The 18,613-nt window shown below is 46.3% G+C and overlaps 1 protein-coding gene across 2 annotated transcripts in view; it reads right to left on the reverse strand.

Annotated features, from left to right (window-relative positions):
• Positions 1–18,545, reverse strand: part of RBM19 (RNA binding motif protein 19) — a 131,455-nt gene extending 112,910 nt beyond the window's left edge. For both annotated transcript variants that reach the window (XM_070516126.1, XM_014858617.3), the window contains exons 1-7: positions 18,368–18,545; positions 14,623–14,805; positions 12,901–13,026; positions 12,668–12,706; positions 12,154–12,346; positions 10,708–10,976; positions 8,954–9,034 (exon numbers count right to left, since the gene is read on the reverse strand). In XM_070516126.1, the coding sequence (XP_070372227.1) occupies positions 8,954–9,034; positions 10,708–10,976; positions 12,154–12,346; positions 12,668–12,706; positions 12,901–13,026; positions 14,623–14,805; positions 18,368–18,403 (927 nt within the window). In that variant the 5' untranslated portion in view covers positions 18,404–18,545. The remainder of the gene's footprint in view (positions 1–8,953; positions 9,035–10,707; positions 10,977–12,153; positions 12,347–12,667; positions 12,707–12,900; positions 13,027–14,622; positions 14,806–18,367) is intronic.
• Positions 18,546–18,613: the final 68 nt, after the last annotated feature.

Genomic DNA, 18,613 nt, shown 5'->3' on the forward strand with positions numbered 1-18,613 from the left:
GTTTGACTTGTATTTCTTTAATTATGAATGGACTCAAGTGTCTTCACTTTTGGATTTTTTTTCTTAGAAGACCTCCTATCCTTTGTCCCTTTTTTTATTCAGTCATAGGTCCCAATACCTATTTATCTATTTGTTAATTAAAGAAACTAGATTTTGCCTGTTGCTTGTGTTACACGTCTGTAACTTTTTGACTTTATAGAAGTTTTAATTGTTATGCAGCCACTTAATCCACCTTTTTCTTACGGCTACACAGTTTTGCAAATTGCTTACAAAGACATTCTTCATTCCAAGATTACAAGTAACTTCATCAATGCTTTCTCCTAATAATTTTGTCTCATTTTTTTAAGCTTAAATCCTTGATGCATCTGAAATTTATCTTGATACAGAGTAAGACAGGGTCTATATTTATTTTTTCCTCAAAAACGTTAACTGGTTGTCCAATTACTATCTAAAGAAAAATCTCTCCTCTTCATTCATATGAAACGCCCTATCCTAAACTAAATGCTTATATACATATGAGACTATTTCTGAATTCTCTTCTATTCTATTAACCTGTCAACAACTTTACCTGAACCAAACTGTTTTAATCACTGTAGCTCCAAAACATGCTTCAGTATCTTATACGGGCCTACTCTCACAGGCTCTTCCTGCCTGTTTTCACATTCCACCCCCTCCGCAATCATAGGAAACTAAAACTGTGATCTAATTGAATTTATTCATTTATTCACTAGTCAGGAAAAAATGGCATTTTTACATTCTAAGACTCTATGGTTTTCTGTTTAAGTAAGTATTCTTTTAAATCTCTCAGTAGAATTTAACAGTTTCTTTATATAGAACCTATAAAACTTTCATTAGAACATCTACAGTCTCCCTCCACACACACATAACATAACATTCATTAGACTACCTAGAGATTTCTTTTTTGTTGATATATAAAAAGAGGCTTTTCTTCCATTATAGTTTCTGTTATTGTTTGTGGAAAGGAAAAGAAGTGACTATCTTCTGTGTATTAATTTTGCAAAAAGCTGTGTAGTGGTTACTTACTTTCTTGATTAAAGCATGTGGTTTTCTGCATGTTGGTATTGAAAAAATTGTAACTCTAAATTATCAGACAACTCAGATAATCTTGTATAACCCAAGTGTTTGTTACTCAGAAGTTTCATAAATTTTTTAAACATTAGTAAAGATACAGACTATCAAAAGACATGAACACTTAGGAGCCGGCCCTGTGGCCTAGTGGTCAAGTTCAGCATGCTCTGCTTCAGTGGCCCGGGTGTGGTTCCTGGGCATGGACCTACACCACCCATCAGTGGCCATGCTGTGGTGGCGACCCTTATACAAAGTAGAGGAAGACTGGCAGGGGTGTTAGCTCAGGTCCCATCTTCTTCAGCAAAAAATAAATAAAAATTAAAAAGAGATTAACACTTCAAGAGAAAAAAGGGTAAAAGACATGATAAAGCATTTTGCTAAAGAGGATATACATGTGATTCACAAATGTCAAAGAATTAGTGATCTCACTAATAATTTAAAATATAAATTAAGATGAGATGCCATTATCACCTGTCATATTGATAAAGATTGCTATCCGGGGTGCACAGAAATGGGCACACACACACTCTGCCAAAGGGAGTATAAATGAGCAATGCTTTCAGCGGGCAACTGACATTCCACGTCAAAGCCTGAAAAATGTACACGCTTGTCTGTGTTAGATATTTATCTGGAGCAAGAGTTGGCAAATTATGGCCCACAGACCAAATATCACCCACGGCCTACTTTTGTATGGCCTGCAAGCTGAGAATGGTTTTTACATTTTTGAAGGGTTACTAAAAAAATAAATGCATGAAAGAAAAAAAAAGAAGGAATGACATTAGCATCACAGCAGAGTCAGCTCTTCCCTTAGACTCTCCCCACTAAGATACAATGAAAAGGACACTCATAAACTAACAGAGAACATTCACATAACACAAATGACATCTGAAAGACCCAGGCAGCCAGACACTGAAGGTGCATGTACTGGACCCCCTGAAGGAAGTGGAAGGAGATAAGGAGATCTCCTCTCCTTCCCCAGCGGCAGCAACCCAGGACGCGTAGCTCTGAGAGAAGGGGGCGAGGCGGTGATCTGCGGGAACACCTTCTTTCTCCAAGTCCCCTACACCCCATGGGAAAGCCCCACACAGAGGTAGCTAAGCTACTGCGGGGGTGTCTTCATTGAGCCAACACCCCAGGAGGGCAGATAGTGAGGGCAGAGCAAGAACGCCTCCAGGATCACGCAGGGGAAAGACGGCCCCCCTCCCGCTGCCTGGTGTTCCAGCTCAGCCGGTTGGCCAGAACGCCCAGAGCACTCACACACATGACAGAAAAGCAGCAGCTGTGTGCAAGCAAGCCAGGGTTGCGGCGGGCTCAGAATACACAGATCTTGGCACCCACACAGTGGTGGGAGGTAGAAGCTGCAATCAGATACTATCACTACACGGAGGCATAAATCCAAGCTGTCAAACGGTATGAAAAAATATATTAATATTCCAGACCAGAATGAAAATGATAAGCAACCAGAAATCACTCCTGAAGCACAGAAATTTATAATCTAGCTATCATAAAACAGCTCAATGAGTTACAAGAAAATAAGATAGTTCAATGAAATCAGGAACAAAATTAATGAACAGAGGGAATTCTTTACAAAAGAGATTGAACCTATAAAGAAAAACCAATCAGAAAGGTTGGAGATGAAACTCACAATGGATGAGATAAAGAAAAATCTGGACTCCCTGAATAGCAGAGCTGATATTACGGAGGAGAGAATTAGCAGTCAGGAAGACAAAAATATAGAAATGCTTCAGACGGAAGAGGAGAGACAACTAAGACCAAAAAGAAATGAAGTACTTCTCTGAGAAAGGTCTGACTCATTGAGGAAATGCAACATATGGAATACAGGTATTCCAGGGGGAGAAGAGAAAGAGAATGAAGTAGAAAGCTTGTTCAAAGAAATAATAGCAGAGAACTTCCCAAACCTGGGGAAGGAGTTGGAAATACAAGTGAAAGAAGCTAATATGTCTCCTAATTACGTCAACATGAAAAGACTTTCTCCAAGGCATTTAGTAGTAAAACTGGCAAAGTCAATGACAAAGAAAAAATATTAAGGGCAGCAAGGCAGAAGAAAATAACTTACAAAGGAACCCCTGTCAGACTTCCAGTGGACTTCTCAGAAGAAACCTTACAGGCTAGGAGAGAGTGGAATCATATATTCAGAATTCTGATAGACAAAAATTTTCAGTCAAGAATACTCTATCCAGCAAAAATATCCTTCAGATATGGTGGAGAAATAAAAACTTTCCCAGATAGACAAAAGCTAAGGGAGTTCATTGCCACAACATCCCCCGTACAAGAAATGCTCAAGAAGACCCTAATACCTAAAAAAAAAAGGCGGGGGGGGGGGAGGGTATAAGGCCTTGAGCAAGAAGATAAATAGGTAGATAAAATCAGAAAATTGCAGCTTTCTATCAGAACAAGTTAGCAACCACTTAATTATAACATTAAAGATAAAGGGAAAGAAAACATCAAAAATACATATAATGTCATCATTTTAACCACAAACTCACAACACACGATGGAATAAGATATGACAATTACTTCGAAGAGGAAAAGCAAAGGGATGGAATCGGCTTAGTCTAAGGAAATAAGATGGGACCAGAAAATGAACTATCTCATCTACAAGATTTTTTATACAAGCCTCATGGTTACCACTAAACAAATACTCAGACAGAGACATAAATGATAAATAAAGAGAAAATTTAAAAAATCATCAAAGAGAACTACCAAACTGAATTGGTAGTCTGAAATACATGGCATGAGAAACAAGGGAAATACAGAAGAACTGGAAAACGAGTGATAAAATGGCAGCATTAAGCTCTCATATATCAATAATCACTCTAAATGTAAATGGATTGAGTTCTCCAATCAAAAGACAGAGCGGCGGGATGGATAAAAAAAGCAAGACCCAACAATATGCTGCTTCCAGGAAACACATCCCAGCTCTAAAAACTAACACAGGCTCAGAGTGAAGTGATGGAAGACAATACTCCAAGCTAATGGCAAACAAAAGAAAGCCGGTGTCGCCATACTTATATCAAAGTAGACTTCAAGATAAAAAAGAGAATGTGAGACAAAGAAGGACAGTGTTAATGATAAAAGGGACACTCCACCAAGAGGACATAACACTTATAAACATATATGTATCCAACAGAGGAGCACCAAAGTACACAGAGCAACTATTAACAAACCTAAACAGAGATATTAACAACCCAATAACAGTAGGGGACCATAACACCCCACTTACATCAATGGATCAATCATCAAGACAGAAAGTCAACATGGAAATAGTGGATTTAAATGAAAAACTAGACCAGGTGGACTTAATAGAAATATATAGAACACTTCATCCAAAAAGAACAGAATACACATCTTCTCAAGTGTCCATGGAACATTCCCAAAGATAGACCATATGCTGGGACACAAGGCAAGCCTCAACAAATTTAAGAAGACGGAAATCATATCAAGCATCTTTTCCAACCACAATACTATGAAACTAGAAATCAACTACAAGGAAAAAGCTGGGAAAGTGACAAATATGTGGAGACTAAACAACATGGTACTGAACAACCAATGGATCACTGGAGAAATTAAAGGAGAAATCAACAACTATCTGGAGACAAATGATAATAAAAACACACCATACCAACTCATACAGGATGCAGCAAAAGTGGTCCTAAGAGGGAAATTCATAGCAATATAGGCCCACCTTAACAAACAAGAAAAATCTCAAATAAGCAATCTTAAACTACACCTAACAGATTAGAAAAAGAACAAACAAAGCCCAAAGTCAGCAGAAGGAAGGAAATAATAAAAATTAGAGCTGAAATAAATGAAACTGAAACAAACAAACAAAAAAAAACAGTAGAAAGGATCAATGAAACAAAGAGCTGGTTCTTTGAGAAGACAAACAAAACTGGGAAACCCTTAGCCAGATTCACTAAGAAAAATAGAGAGAAGGCTCAAATAAATAAAATTAGAAATGAAAGAAGAGAAATTACAATGGATACCACAGAAACACAAAGAATTATAAGAGAATACTATGAAAAACTACATGCCAACAAACTGAATAATCTAGAAGAAATGGATAAATTCTTAAATTCATACAACCTCCAAAAACTGAATCAAGAAGAATACAGAATCTGAATAGACCAAACACAAGTAAAGAGATTGAAACCATAATCAAAAACCTCCCCAAAAATAAAAGTCCAGGAAGAGATGGCTTCTCAGGAGAATTCTACCAAACATTCAAAGAAGATTTAATACCTATCCTTCTCAATCTATTCCAAACAATTGAGGAAGACAGAACACTTCCTAACACATCCTATGAGGCCAACATCACCATGATACCAAAGCCAGACAAGGACAACACAAAGAAGGAAAATTACAGGCCAATATTGCTGAAGAACACAGATGCAAAAATCTTCAACAAAATATTGGCAAACTAAATACAGCAACACATTAAAAAGATCACCCACCATGATCAAGTGGGATTTATTCCAGGGACACAGGAATGGTTCAACATCCACAAATCAATCAATGTGATACACCACATTAAGAAAATTAGGAATAAAAACCACATGATCATCTCAATAGACACAGAGAAAACATTTGACAAGATTTAATATCCATTTATGATAAAAACTCTCAATAAGATGGGTATAGAAGGAAAGTACCTCAACATAATAAAGATCATATGACAAACCCACAGCCAACATCATACTCAATGGGCAAAAACTGAAAGCCATCCCTCTGAGGACAGGAACAAGACAAGGGTGCCCACTTTCACCACTCCTATTCAACATAGTACTGGAGGTTTTGGCCAGAACAATTAGGCAAGAAAAAGAAATAAAAGGAATCCAAAAAGGCAATGAAGAAGTGAAACTCTCACTGTTTGTGGATGACATGATTTTATATGTAGAAAACCCTAAAGAATCCATCGGAAAACTATTAGAAATAATCAACAACTACAGCAAAGTTGCAGGGTACCAAATCAACTTACAAAAGTCAGTTGCATTTCTATACTCTAATAACAAACTAACAGCAAGAGAACTCAAGAATACAAGCCCATTTACAAATATCTAGGGATAAATTTAACCAAGGAGGTGAAAGACCTATACAATGAAAACTATAAGACGTTATTGAAAGAAATTGATGATAACATAAAGAAATGGAAAGATATTCCATGCACATGGATTGGAAGAATAAATATAGTTAAAATGTCCATACTACCTAAAGTAATCTACAGATTCAATGCAATCCCAATCAGAATCCCAATGACATTCTTCACAGAAATAGAACAAAGAATCCTAAAATTCATGTATGGCAATGAAAGACCCAGAATAGCTAAAGCAATACCGAGAAAAAAGAAGAAAGCTGGAGGCATCACAATCCCCAACTTCAAAATGTACTACAGAGCTATAGTAATCAAAACAGCATGGTACTGGTACAAAAGCAGACACACAGATCAATGGAACAGAATTGAGAGCCCAGAAACAAAACCACACATCTATGGACAGCTTGTCCTTCGACAAAGGAGCTAACAACATTCAACGGAGAAAGGAAAGTCTCTTCATTAAATGGTGCTGGGAAAACCAGACAGCCACATGCAAAAGAATGAAAGCAGACCAGTAACTTTCGCCATACACAAAAATTAACTCAAAAATGCATCAAAGACTTGAAGGTAACACCTGAAACCATAAAACTCCTTGAAGAAAATACAGGCAGTATGCTCTCTGACATTGGTCTTAGAAGGATCTTTTCAGATACCATGTCTACTTGAACAAGGGAAACAAAAGAAAAAATAAACAAGTGGGGCTTGAGGCTAAAGAGCTTCTGCAGGGCAAAGGAAACCAGAAACAAAATGAAAAGACACCCCACCAACTGGGAGAAAATCTTGGCAAATAATACATCCGACAAGGGGTTAATCTCCAAAATATATAGAGAATTCACACAACTCAACAACAAAAAAAACAACATGATCAAAAAGTGGGCAGAGGATATGAACAGACATTTTTCCAAAGAAAATACACAGATGGCCCATAGGCACATGAAAAAATGCTCAACATCACTAATCATCAGGGAAATGCAAATCAAAACTACACGAAGATATCACCTTATGCCTGTTAGAATGGCTATAATCACCAAGACAAAAAATAACAAATGTTGGAGAGGGTGTGGAGAAAAGGGAACCCTCATACGCTGCTGGTGGGAATGCAAACTGGTGCAGACACTACGGAAAACAGTATGGAGATTTCTCAAAAAATTAAAAATAGAAATACAGTATGACCCAGCTATCCTACTACTGGGTATTTATCCAAAGAACTTGAAATCAGCAATTCAAAGAGACCCATGCCCCCCTATGTTCATTGCAGCATTATTCACAATAGCCAAGAAGTGGAAGCAAGCCAAGTGCCCATCCACTGATGATTGGATAAAGAAGATGTGGTATATATATATAATGGAATACTACTCAGCCATAAAAAAGAACAAAGTCGTCCCATTTGCAACAACATGCATGGACCTTCAGGGTATTATGTTAAGCAAAATAAGCCAGATAAAGACAAACACCACATGGTGTCACTCATGTGGACAAAGAGAACAGTTTAGTGGTTACCAGAGGGGAAGGGGCCTGGGGGCTGGGCACAAGGGGTGAAGGGGCACATTTATAGGCTGACAATAATGCACAACTGAAATTTCATAACATTATAATAAACTAAAAAGAAGAAGAATGTGCAACAGAGAGCATATGGCCGATAGAGCCTAAATACATACCATCTGACCTTTAGAGAAAAAAATCTGCTGACCTCTGATCTTCAAGGAAAGCTGACTGCACTACTGTTTATAAGACCAAAAGACTGGAAACAACCGCCAGGTCCCAATTTAGGGGATTGGGTGAGTATATCACAGCGTGTCCAGAGTAAGGACATGTTGCCTCTGCAACACAAAAAATGCTCTCGTAGCAGAGTATTCAATATTCAAAGATGCTTATGACATATTGTGATGGGGAGATGTTTCAAAATAGTTCCTACTGTAGGACTGCTTTTAAAAATAAAAGACAGAAGTTAATGTTTGCACACAAAGAAAAACATGTCTAAGAAGATATATTCGAAATTTATTAGCGGTTGTCAGTGAGTGGGATGTAGGTGCCGGGTGGGGTGCCCCACTTTGCCTGGGACCGACAGGAATTACACCCACAGGAATGAGACCTGCATCCTGGCCCCCATCTGGTTAGCAAGCCTCTCACACGCTCAGCTCAGCTCGGATGACTCTTCAGATAACCATCCTAGTTAAAGGGGATTTCTACTTTCTTCTTTTTATTTAGCTACATTTAAAACATTTCCTCTACGGAACTTCTGTTACTGTCATAAGGAGGCCAATTAAAAATGTGTTCTCTGCCGTGTAGACAGTAAACTACGGTATGCAGGCCAAATGTGGCCCCCTGCCTGTGTTTGTAAATAAAGTTTTATTGGCACCAGCCGTGCCCATTCATCACCTGTCCTGTCAGGCTGCCTCTGCTACAACAGCAGGGCTGAGCAGCCACAACAGAGACCACATTGATCGCAAGGCCTTAAATATTTATCAGCTCGTCTTTTTTTTTTTTACTTTTTAACAGAAGAAGTTTGCCCATCCCTAGTGTAGGTGATCAGTGAGTAAAACCAGTCTTTCTCCCTCTTGGTATGGTGGGCCCTGTTTCCTGACCCTATCAATGCCTAAGATCTTATTAATCAGCCTTTGTGGCCCAAGTCCTCCCAGCTCCAGTCCTCAGCTCGTCATAAAGCTCCCAGGCAGCAGAGCTCTGGCATCCCCGCTCTCGTCTCCTGCTCCCCCAGGGCTCCTCGCCCTGGTCCCAGTGACTGGCACATACCTCTGTGACGTTGAAGGGGGCTCCCCGCAGCTTCACCGTGTGGGGGGTGGTGGGCTCCTTCTGGTGTGCTGGCTTCTCTGTCTGGGGGATGGTGAAGAACAGAAGGGCCACAGTGAGTTCCCTGCTACAGACCTGGACGCCTCGGGGAGAGCTCAGGGAGGCGCCTGCGGCCAGGGCAAGCCGGAGAATGCTGGAAAGTACTGTGCCTGCCGTGGATGTGGAGACCGGCCAGAGCCTGAGGCAGGAGGTGCCAGACCCCATGTGCGCCCCTGAAATGAGGGCTGGAACCAGAGCCTGGCACACCGCGGGTGTGCCAACAGGGGCCCCAGGCTCCCAGGGGGGCCAGAGGACACAGGAAGGAGACTGAGGTATACTGATATTTGTGACCACTGATTTAGGCCTTACTCTGTGCCAGACTCTGTGCAAAGCACTCTGTAGACACCACTGTCCTAGTGAATGCTTAAAACAATCTTAGAGGGATTACAGGTTCAGGACGTTTTCTCTAATTTTGGAATTGAAATAAACAGCTCTGAAAAACCTAAATTTTTTGTTACTCTTTTGGCAATAAAAGCTGCCCTGACTTGAACTCATTTGCCAGCAGAGCCTGCTCTGAGCTGACGTGTGGCAAACTAGGGTTTACATTTGTCCCACGCAGCAGGAGTCGCCGCTTCTGTGTCACTGCAGAAACAGTCATGTGGTTGATCAGCGAGCGCTAGCCAGACCCCACTGGGGCGCTACACTGCATAAGGTATAGGCGTATCTTCCTGAAACCAGAAACTTTCTGAGTTCCAGCACACACCAAGGCACGGGGTTGTGGAAATTGGCCACAGAGCCAGTGCTCTCTGACCACCATCCTGTGTGGGAGTCAGAGGCCTCTGGAGGAGAAGTGCCTCACCCCGGTCCCACAGCTAGGCCATGTCAGAGCTGAGATTTGAACCCACGGCTCTCTGACATCACCACACTTGACATTCTCTCTCAAATATATCTTTTTAGGAGAAGAGGACAGGGTGTGGCAATTAGAGGGGCAGAAAATGAAAGGAGGGAGGGGGATGGGGAAAGAGAAAAAACAAGAGGGAGATGAAGCTGGGGCTTTGAAAAGAAAGGGCCAGGCAGGGGACGAGCTGATGCTTCACTGGGGTCTCAGGGGGATGAGGCGATGGGGACCAAAACACCGTGACAAACTGTCTCTAAGGAGAGAGGACTCCAGGTGGACACGAGGTGGCTGCCCCAAGGGAAGCAGCCATGTTTATGATCTAGGCTCCAGGGCCCGGCAGCCCTGGGTCTGAGATCCGAGCCCACCATTTCCCAGCCATGAGCCAGGGCAAGACACTTTCCTCCTCTGGGCCTCAGTTTCTCGTCTATAAAACAGGACAAGATTGTCATGAGCTCCAACGACAAATGACACAGCAGGTATTGTACCTAGCATGTAGTAAGTGCTCAATTAATGTTATCTATTATTGTCGATTTTGGGCTCACATCTATCTACACTGCCACTGAATACCAAGTACCATACGCTCACATCCATCAGCAGCTCATTTACGCCCCCCAACTCCAGAAGGCAGGCAACCTCTCCACGTCAGTACAGGACATAAATTCAGAGAGGGGAAGTGACTGCCCAAGGTCACACAGCAAGCAAGTGGCAGGGCCAAGGTCTGAAGCCAGGTCTTTGGCGTGCAGGGAACGTGGGTGAGTGCGAGGGTGGACATCTTCCCTCTGCCCCCCAGCCTCCCAGGCACACCCAAATCCCCACACACCTCGGCCCTGGCCTCCGGTGGTTTCCTACTCCTAGACGGGATCCCTTGCTGTCGGCCAGACCCCGGCCCCTCTCCGTCCTGCTGGGCAGTGATGGCGCAGGAGTCCTCGTCCTCGGCCTCGCTCCCTTCGTCACAGTTCACGGCCTCATCTTCACTCTCCTCCTCCTCGGAGGATGACGATTCCGCCTTCACCATCTTGGATTTCAGGTAATCCATGTCCGACAGCTCCTTCTGCACAGCTGCCTTCGGTTCAAGGCTGCCATCTTCCTCTGGGAAGACAGGGAGGCTGCGAGTCAGCGACAGTCGTGAGCAAACCAGAAGCCCAGGACGGCAGACAGCACGGTGGTGTCACTTGCGAGCGGCATGAGCACTGAGCCCACGGCAACCAGGGGTCCTGCGCCACGCAGCCCCAGTGGGTCCTCTGAGAAGTAATGTCACATGGGGTGAAACCGCCAGAGTTTTGATATTTCACGGGCCGCAGGCTGAGAGCTCCGTGGCTCCCCGCACCAGCCCTGCTCTCGAGAATCCATTCTCTCAAATGCGGCCCGCTCGGGAGCACCTGCAGGATTATCGCTCCTTGATGAAGCCCCCATGCTTTCCAGGTGCTCTCAGGAGGAAACCCAAACTTGTTCTGCTCCAGCGTGCGGGAGCTGCCTGGCCTCTGCCCCCAGCCCCATCTCCTCCGCTCCAGCCATCCTGAACCCACAGAGCCCCCTCAAGCTCCTGCACTTGCCTTCCTCCGTGCCTTTGCTACGCTGTTCCCTCGGCCTGCAACCCCCTTCCTGTCTGCTTCCCTACTGTGTCCCACCACCTCCCCGTGAGTCCTTCGGACCCCAGCTTTGCACAGAAACTTGACCAGGCATAAAATTCACATTAAATCCATTCTCTCGCTTTAAACTACAATCTATTCCTGACCTCCACTTCCGCACTTGCCATTCTGGACTGCAATTGCTCACATCCCCAGGTGTCCCCCACTATACCAGGAGCCCTTCTGAGGACACAGGCTCACTCCCTCCCCGACTCTGAGGTCTCCCCCGAGAACTCTCCGGTCCCCTTTCCAGCTTTCCCTCTGAGGACAGGTCTTCATGTAACACACTAACAGTGGACTCCTCTCTTTGTTCTTTCTCTCCCCTGACGGGGACGACAGCTCCACAGGAAAAGGTTCTTCTCTCTTGCTCACTGCTTTATCTCCAATGCCTAAAGCAACACCTGGCATACAGAAGGTGCCCTGTAAATATCTGACTGATGGACTGACTGAGTGACCAGGGCCGGTCAAGGCCTAAGTACCTGCCGGTGGGCTCATGACCCCAGCAGAGGCAGTGTCTGACTCGCCATCTCCTGCGTCTGGCACCGAGGGGCCCCCTGTCACACACACACACAGGCCCGGGTGCATGCGGGGGCGCGCACTGCAGCACGGAGCACTCACGTGCGCGCGGACGCCCTTACCTTCCGGGTGCTCCCCAGCTCCCTCCTCCTCACTCTCCTGCCCCGAATCAGAGTCGAAGTTCAGGTAGTCGTCGGCCGGCTTGCTCTTCCCTTTCGAGGGCTCAGTGTCCAGGGCATCGTTGGCCCAGGTGGCTGTCTGCGTCCGCTTCTGGTGAACTGACAGGAACTCCTGGAACTCGCCGTCTTCCTTCAGCTGGTGGCACCGGAGCGGGCAGCAGGGGAGCAGAGAGAGGAGAGAAGAGGCAGAGAACGTTACAGTAGGGCTCACCCTTCCTGACTCCCAGGAGGCAAGAGCATCTTCTGAACTCGTTCCCCCTGTCTCTAGAGGAGCCCTGGGGTCAGCTGGGTCAGTCCTGGGAGGGCAGAGTGGCCTCTTCCTCAGACACGAAGACCGTGAAGCCACAGAGACGTGGCAAGGGGAGACGAGAGGATGGCTCTGCCTGCTGGGCCAGCCTGCTACGGCCCTCCCAGGACCACCCCGGGTGCCCTCCCTCTGGGTCAACAGCAGACTCACCTTCTCCAGTTCACCTGCTGCCTTTGTCTTCTTGTCATCCTGAAAACAGAAGGTGCAGACAGTGAGGGTCCCAGGTGACGGGCAGGGAGATGGAACCAGACTGCCCTGGGAGGCCCGCCTTCAGGAACCATCCGAGAGGGATTCTCCGGTCATTCCACTGCCACTGCCCTGCCCTCCCGGGGATGACTGCCCTGCTGACACTGGGGACGCAGGCAGGAGTGGCCTTCACGTACTTTCTTAGTTTCTGGGGGGATGGAGTCTTTGTCTTTTGAAGGCTGCTTGGACTGGCTGGGTTTCTGGGCATGTCTGCTCCAGGCTCGGGGCTTTGTCGGGTCCCCAAAGGACTTGCAGAACTCCACCTGCATGGGAGAGGGAGAAGGAGGCGGTGATGGTGACACTTGCCACGGTGCCAGCACGGATGCCGCCCTTCAGCATCTTAGGCTTTTTAAAAGGCAGCTGCCACTTACTGGCTAAGTTGGTTAAAGCAAATGACTTACCCTCTCCTAATTCCGGCTTACTCCTCCTTAAAGTCATTATAGTCATTAACAATTACCAGAGAATTCCACATGTCAGGTACTGTCTTAAGAGCTTTGCAAGTACACACAGCCTCCCAACGGGGCCGCGGGAGCCATTCTTCTCCCCACTTCTCAGATCAGGAAACAAGCACAGAGAAGTTCAGGAAGTAGCCCCGGGTCACCCAGCTAGAAAGTGACAGAGCAGAGACTGGAACACAGGGGCCAGGCTCTGGAGCCTGAGTTCGTAGCCACCCACTCCACCAGACAGCTGAGAGGATGGAATGAGATGACAGAGGGCTGGCGAAGGTAGTGCTGAGCTGACAGCTGCCAGCATCACTGTCATCACCGTGAAGCGAGCCCGCCTGGCTCCAGAGAACATGAGGAAAGGGGTGGCCTGTTTGGAGCGTGGCAGAGTGCTGACGGCTAAGGCCAGGCCCACTCCCCAGGGTGGCTTTGTGAGACCTGGTCCTGCTGGGGCCGCAGTGGGCAGGGGCACATCCTGCCAGTCAAGGGGGATGCTGGCTGGCCACCTCGACCCCTGGGGAAGGGGCTGCCATCTCATCATACCCCTCTGTGTGGACTCTCAGAACAGTTCTGCTGTTTCTGTAATAATGACATGTGCTCTCTGTACAAAATTCAAACAACAGAGGAAAGGGGAAAAAAATTTGTTTTGACCCCACTTCCTATCACCCAGAGAGAAGAATTACTATTTTAGTAACAATCCTTCCATGGCTCTCTCTGCACACATCATACACATATGGATTTAGGGACACGACTGTGTATAAATGGGATCACGTGATATGTACTTGTCCAACATCTTTTTCTTCTCAAGAAAGTGTTACAGGTGTTTTACCAAGCTGTTAAATGCACGTGAGTGATCTCCTCCTCCAGGGAGCTTTCCTGACCCCTCCCTGGCAAGAGAAGGGGCCTCCTCTGTCCTCCATCAGTCCCTAGTGCTTCCCCCGTCACGCACTGATGACCCTGCCTGTGAGCAGTCTGTTTACCTGATGGCCCCTGCCTGCCTGTGGGCTGCTAGCTCCGTGAGTGAGGACGGGGACCTGGGGTACAACATTGCTCTAAATTCCCAGCATCGAGTGTGTGCTCACTGAGGGCTTGCTAACGGGTGAGTGAATAAATGATGCAGACCAGCGGTTCTCAAAGCGTGGGTTTGGGACCAGCAGCATCGCATCACGTGTGAGCTTGTTAGGCATGCAAGGTTTTGGGGCCCCCACATACTGAATCAGGAACTCCGGGAGCAGGGGCCCAGAGCTTTAACAAGCTCTTCAGGGCATTCATATGCATGGAAGTTTGAGAACCAGTGAGGAGGACCAAAGACGTCACAGCCGGAAAGAGGACAGACTCTGGACTTGGGGGTAGAGGGAAAAATTAAGTGGCGTCACTTTCAACGGACAGGCAGGGGCGAGATTCGTGCTGACTCACTGTGATCCGGGAGGTGTCAATAAAACTCTTGTTGAAATGGTTCAGTGCTGTTTGGGCTTCTTTCTCGGACTTGAAGCCGATGAAGCCAAACTTGCGGAACTTGCCATCTTTGGTGAACTTCAGGCTGCAGTCCGTCAGCGTGCCGAAGGCGGAGAACAGCTGTCTGAAACGCTCCTCCTTCATCTAGGACAGAAGAAGTGCAATGAGGGAGGAGCCGGGGAGTCCTCAGAGCCTAGGGGACAGAGCGAGCTGGAAACCCGAGGCCCTGGGATTCCCCAGGGTGACCTCAGACGAGGCGGTGGCGGAGTGTGCTTTGTCTGGCTGGAACACCTGCTAGCTCGTGGCCTAGAGGAAGTCCCTTATTCATGTCACCAATGAGGAAATCAAGAGTCAGAGCGGCTGCAATGAAATCTTCCTACCCTCTGGGCTGTCACCAGGATAAGGAGACCACTTATAAAAGGAGCCCAGCACGGTGGCTGCTACACAGTAGTAGGTCAGAATAAATGAACGTGGTAAGGTGTACAAGTGTTTGCTAATTGTGGTAGACAGAGTGATGGAGGCCCCCAAAAGACGTCCACGTCCTAAATGCTGGGACCTGTGAATATGTGACCCTACTTGGCCAAAGGAATTTTGCAGATGTGGTTATGTTACAGATCTTGAGATGGGGAGATAAGCTGGGGTTAGCCAGGTGGGCTCAATGTCATCACAAGATCTTTGTAAGAGGGAGACAGGAGGGTCAGAACTGGAAAAGGCATCGTGAAGATGGAAGCACCAAGAGACTGGAAGATGCTCTGCTACTGGCTTTGAAGATGTGGGATGTAACTAAGAGCCAAAGAATGCAGGTAGTCTCTAGACGAGTCAGACCCTCCCCTACAGTCTCTGAAGGGACCACAACCCTGCCAACACCGTGATTTCAGGATTTCTGACCTTCAAAACTCTAAGATAATAAATTAGTATTGTTTAACCCATGAAGTTGGTGGTAATTTGTTACAGCAGCAATAGAAAACTAATACACTAACATTATTATTACTATTATTTGGTCAAGGAGCCCCACACTATGTAAAACTGGCTCCTGGCTTCCATCATCCTCTCTCCAGCCTGGCTCCCCTCAGAACTCAGTGAGTTTCCTAAGCAGATATGGGGAGATTTGTGTGTGTGTGGCAGTGGGGTTGAGGGGGCACCCAGCACCCCACAAACGGCCAAAACAAGCTCTAAAAGTCAAGAAGCTAGAGTCCTTGGCAGCCCAGTAGAAAGGAAAAAGACATTTTCTGAGGCAGGTTCTTAAGGACTCTGACCTTACTGAAATCTCACAGTCACTCTGTGAGTTGGGAATTATGATGTGCATTTTGTAGAGGAGAAAATGGAGCTCACAGAGGATCAACGCTCTGCTCAGGGTCTGCAGAATCAGGGTTTGTGACTCAGCTCAGGTATGGAAAAGGCAGTGGCTTCACCTTCCCCATTACTGGGAGGGACCACACTCGAGTGTGACCCCATCAGTCCTCTGTCAAAGACCTTCTGGTGACTTTCTAACAACAAAGGCTCAAGAACAAGCACTCAAGGTAACACAGGAGATTTTCCACGATCTGGCCTCGACCCAGCTCTTCAGCAGCATCTCTTGACAAATTCGTCGCAGGCTTCTCTGCTTCCCATCTCTGAGGTTTTTCTACCCTTGTTTCCTCTGGGTGAAATCACCCTGACAGACCCCGGCTAGCTCCTCCTCCTCCTCAGCTCAATCATCAGCTCCCCCAGTAAAGCTCTCCCAGATTCCTCAGGTGGGCCAGGTACCCAACCCGTCTGTGCTCACGAGCACCAGTTCGTACCTCAGTCCCTGCACCTCACATCACAGTGATCCAGTGTCTGTCTCTGCCGCTGGACCGCAAGTACCGTAAAAGTGGGGACTGCGTCTTACCCATTGCTATCTACAATGTCAGCAACAGAACAAGCCCTTGCTACTAAACGTCCGTCGGAAAAGAGCTAAGAAAAGGGCATGCAATCAGCTGAGAGAGAGAGGATGGTGTAGTGGTCAGGAATACAAATTCTAGAACCACATCGCTCAATTCAACCCCTGCTCTACGAATCACCAGCTCTGTGTGACCTCCGGCAAATCACTTTACCTTGCTTTAGCTCAGTTTCTTCATCTTTAAAATGGGCATAATAAGGGAACCTACCTCCTAGGGTTAGGGTGACGATTAACTCAGTTACTTTACCTAAAGCACCTGGAACAGTGCCTGGCACATACTAAGCTTTCCAAGTGTTAGCTACTATTGTCTTTATTAATTTAATTTTAATATTAACTAGTTAATTGGTATTTATTAATTTAATATTGTTTTTATTAATTCTCTCATTCATCGGACAAGACAGCCAATGGTAAGAGAACCAGCCAATGAGACAGAATGAGAAGCACAATGAGACGGAAGTTGGGAGGCGAAGAAGCAAGGGCAGCCAGGCTAAAATCCTCATCCACCAAAGTCAGGCATCAAGAGACCCCGCCTAAGAGGATGGATGGATCAATGACATATATTTGGTAAAAGTATACTGCTGAGGGTAAACAACGGAAGAATTAAAAACAATCATATAATAGAGACGGGAAGGGAGGAATAGAGAAGCTAGGTTCATCTTTCATAGTGGGCGGTCAGCAGATAATCACTGAGGTATATAAACCAAGAAATGGAGAGAGCACACTGTTTGGACATAGAGATGACTATGAGGAATCCTAAAAACTAACTATTGAGATGGTTACACCTGGAGAGAGATGGGGGGTAGCATGGAACCAAAGACTTTGCTTCTCGTTTTCTACACACTGTACTGTTTGAATTTTTTAAATCACGTTATAGGTCCCCCACAACCTGCTGGGGGTAAAAAAATAAAGTTAAAGAAGCACAAGAAAGCATAAATGGTCTTGTGTTCTCACTCTTTCGAAGGAGGGAGGCTCCCGGGGGGCAGAGTCAAGAGCACAGAAGATCCCTCATGCCATCCAAGGGCACATGCTGTATTTTGGGAATGAGCTTACTGGCCACCCCAGTGGTGTGGGAGCTCTCCACCCAAAAAAAGGCATAGCGAAACAGATAAGGATGGACCACTCGGGCGCACTGCGTTCAGTCAGCTGGTACCACACATATTCATCTATTTCTTCACTCACTCATTCGGCATGTTTCTACTGAATGCCTACCACGTACCAGGCTCTGTGCTGGGCTCTCGGGGAAGAGAGAAGCATGAATGAGTCACGTCTCCCTACTTACTGGATAAATGGTTTAAAGCCCTTCACACCCACTCAGTTTTCTTAAACAATTGCTCCCTACCCTAAAGGCGGGACTGGAAATTGGAATGCAGGTCCTCAGCCTAACGCTCCCCACACGCCTCCCCCACAGTCTCCTGAGTGGCAGAGAAATATAAATACAGTGTCTGATCCAGCCACGTGTCAACAACAAAAAAGGGGTCGGACGAGAGGGGCTGTGGGAGAGACCATCCAGCACAAGGGAGTGGGGGAGGTCTCCCTGGGAAAAAAGTTGTCTGGTTGGGAGTCAGATACCCACGGGCCGGCTGTGAAACCTTGAGCACTCACTATCCCTCTCTCCCAACTGTCACAAGGGGACTTGCCGAAGATCCTGCCCCTTTTGCGTTCCGAATCCGCCCGCAATGCTGCCCCAGAGCCAAAGCCCCTCGATTCTCCCCAGCAACCTCCGTCTCAACCCCAGCTCCCGGCTGGTCCCAATTTCAGACCCCCAAGTCCAGGCCCTGCACTCACCCCGTTCGGGAGGTTCTTCACGATCAGTCGCGACATGGCGCACGGTGACCGCTGTTTAAATTTCCGCACGAACGGACAGCGTCTTCCGCCAACAACTTTCACGCCACCGCTCTGGGCGCCGCCATCTTTGGCCAGGCGAAACTAAGTCACGTGCTCTGCACGTAGGCCTGCCCTTTCCGGAAGTAGGCGTGGCCAAACAGGAGCGACCCGAGGAAATCACTCCCCCCAGGGGGCGGGCCTGAGCGC

This window comes from Equus asinus, chromosome 8, assembly GCF_041296235.1.
Source record: "Equus asinus isolate D_3611 breed Donkey chromosome 8, EquAss-T2T_v2, whole genome shotgun sequence".
In the NCBI taxonomy this organism is placed as follows: domain Eukaryota; kingdom Metazoa; phylum Chordata; class Mammalia; order Perissodactyla; family Equidae; genus Equus; species Equus asinus.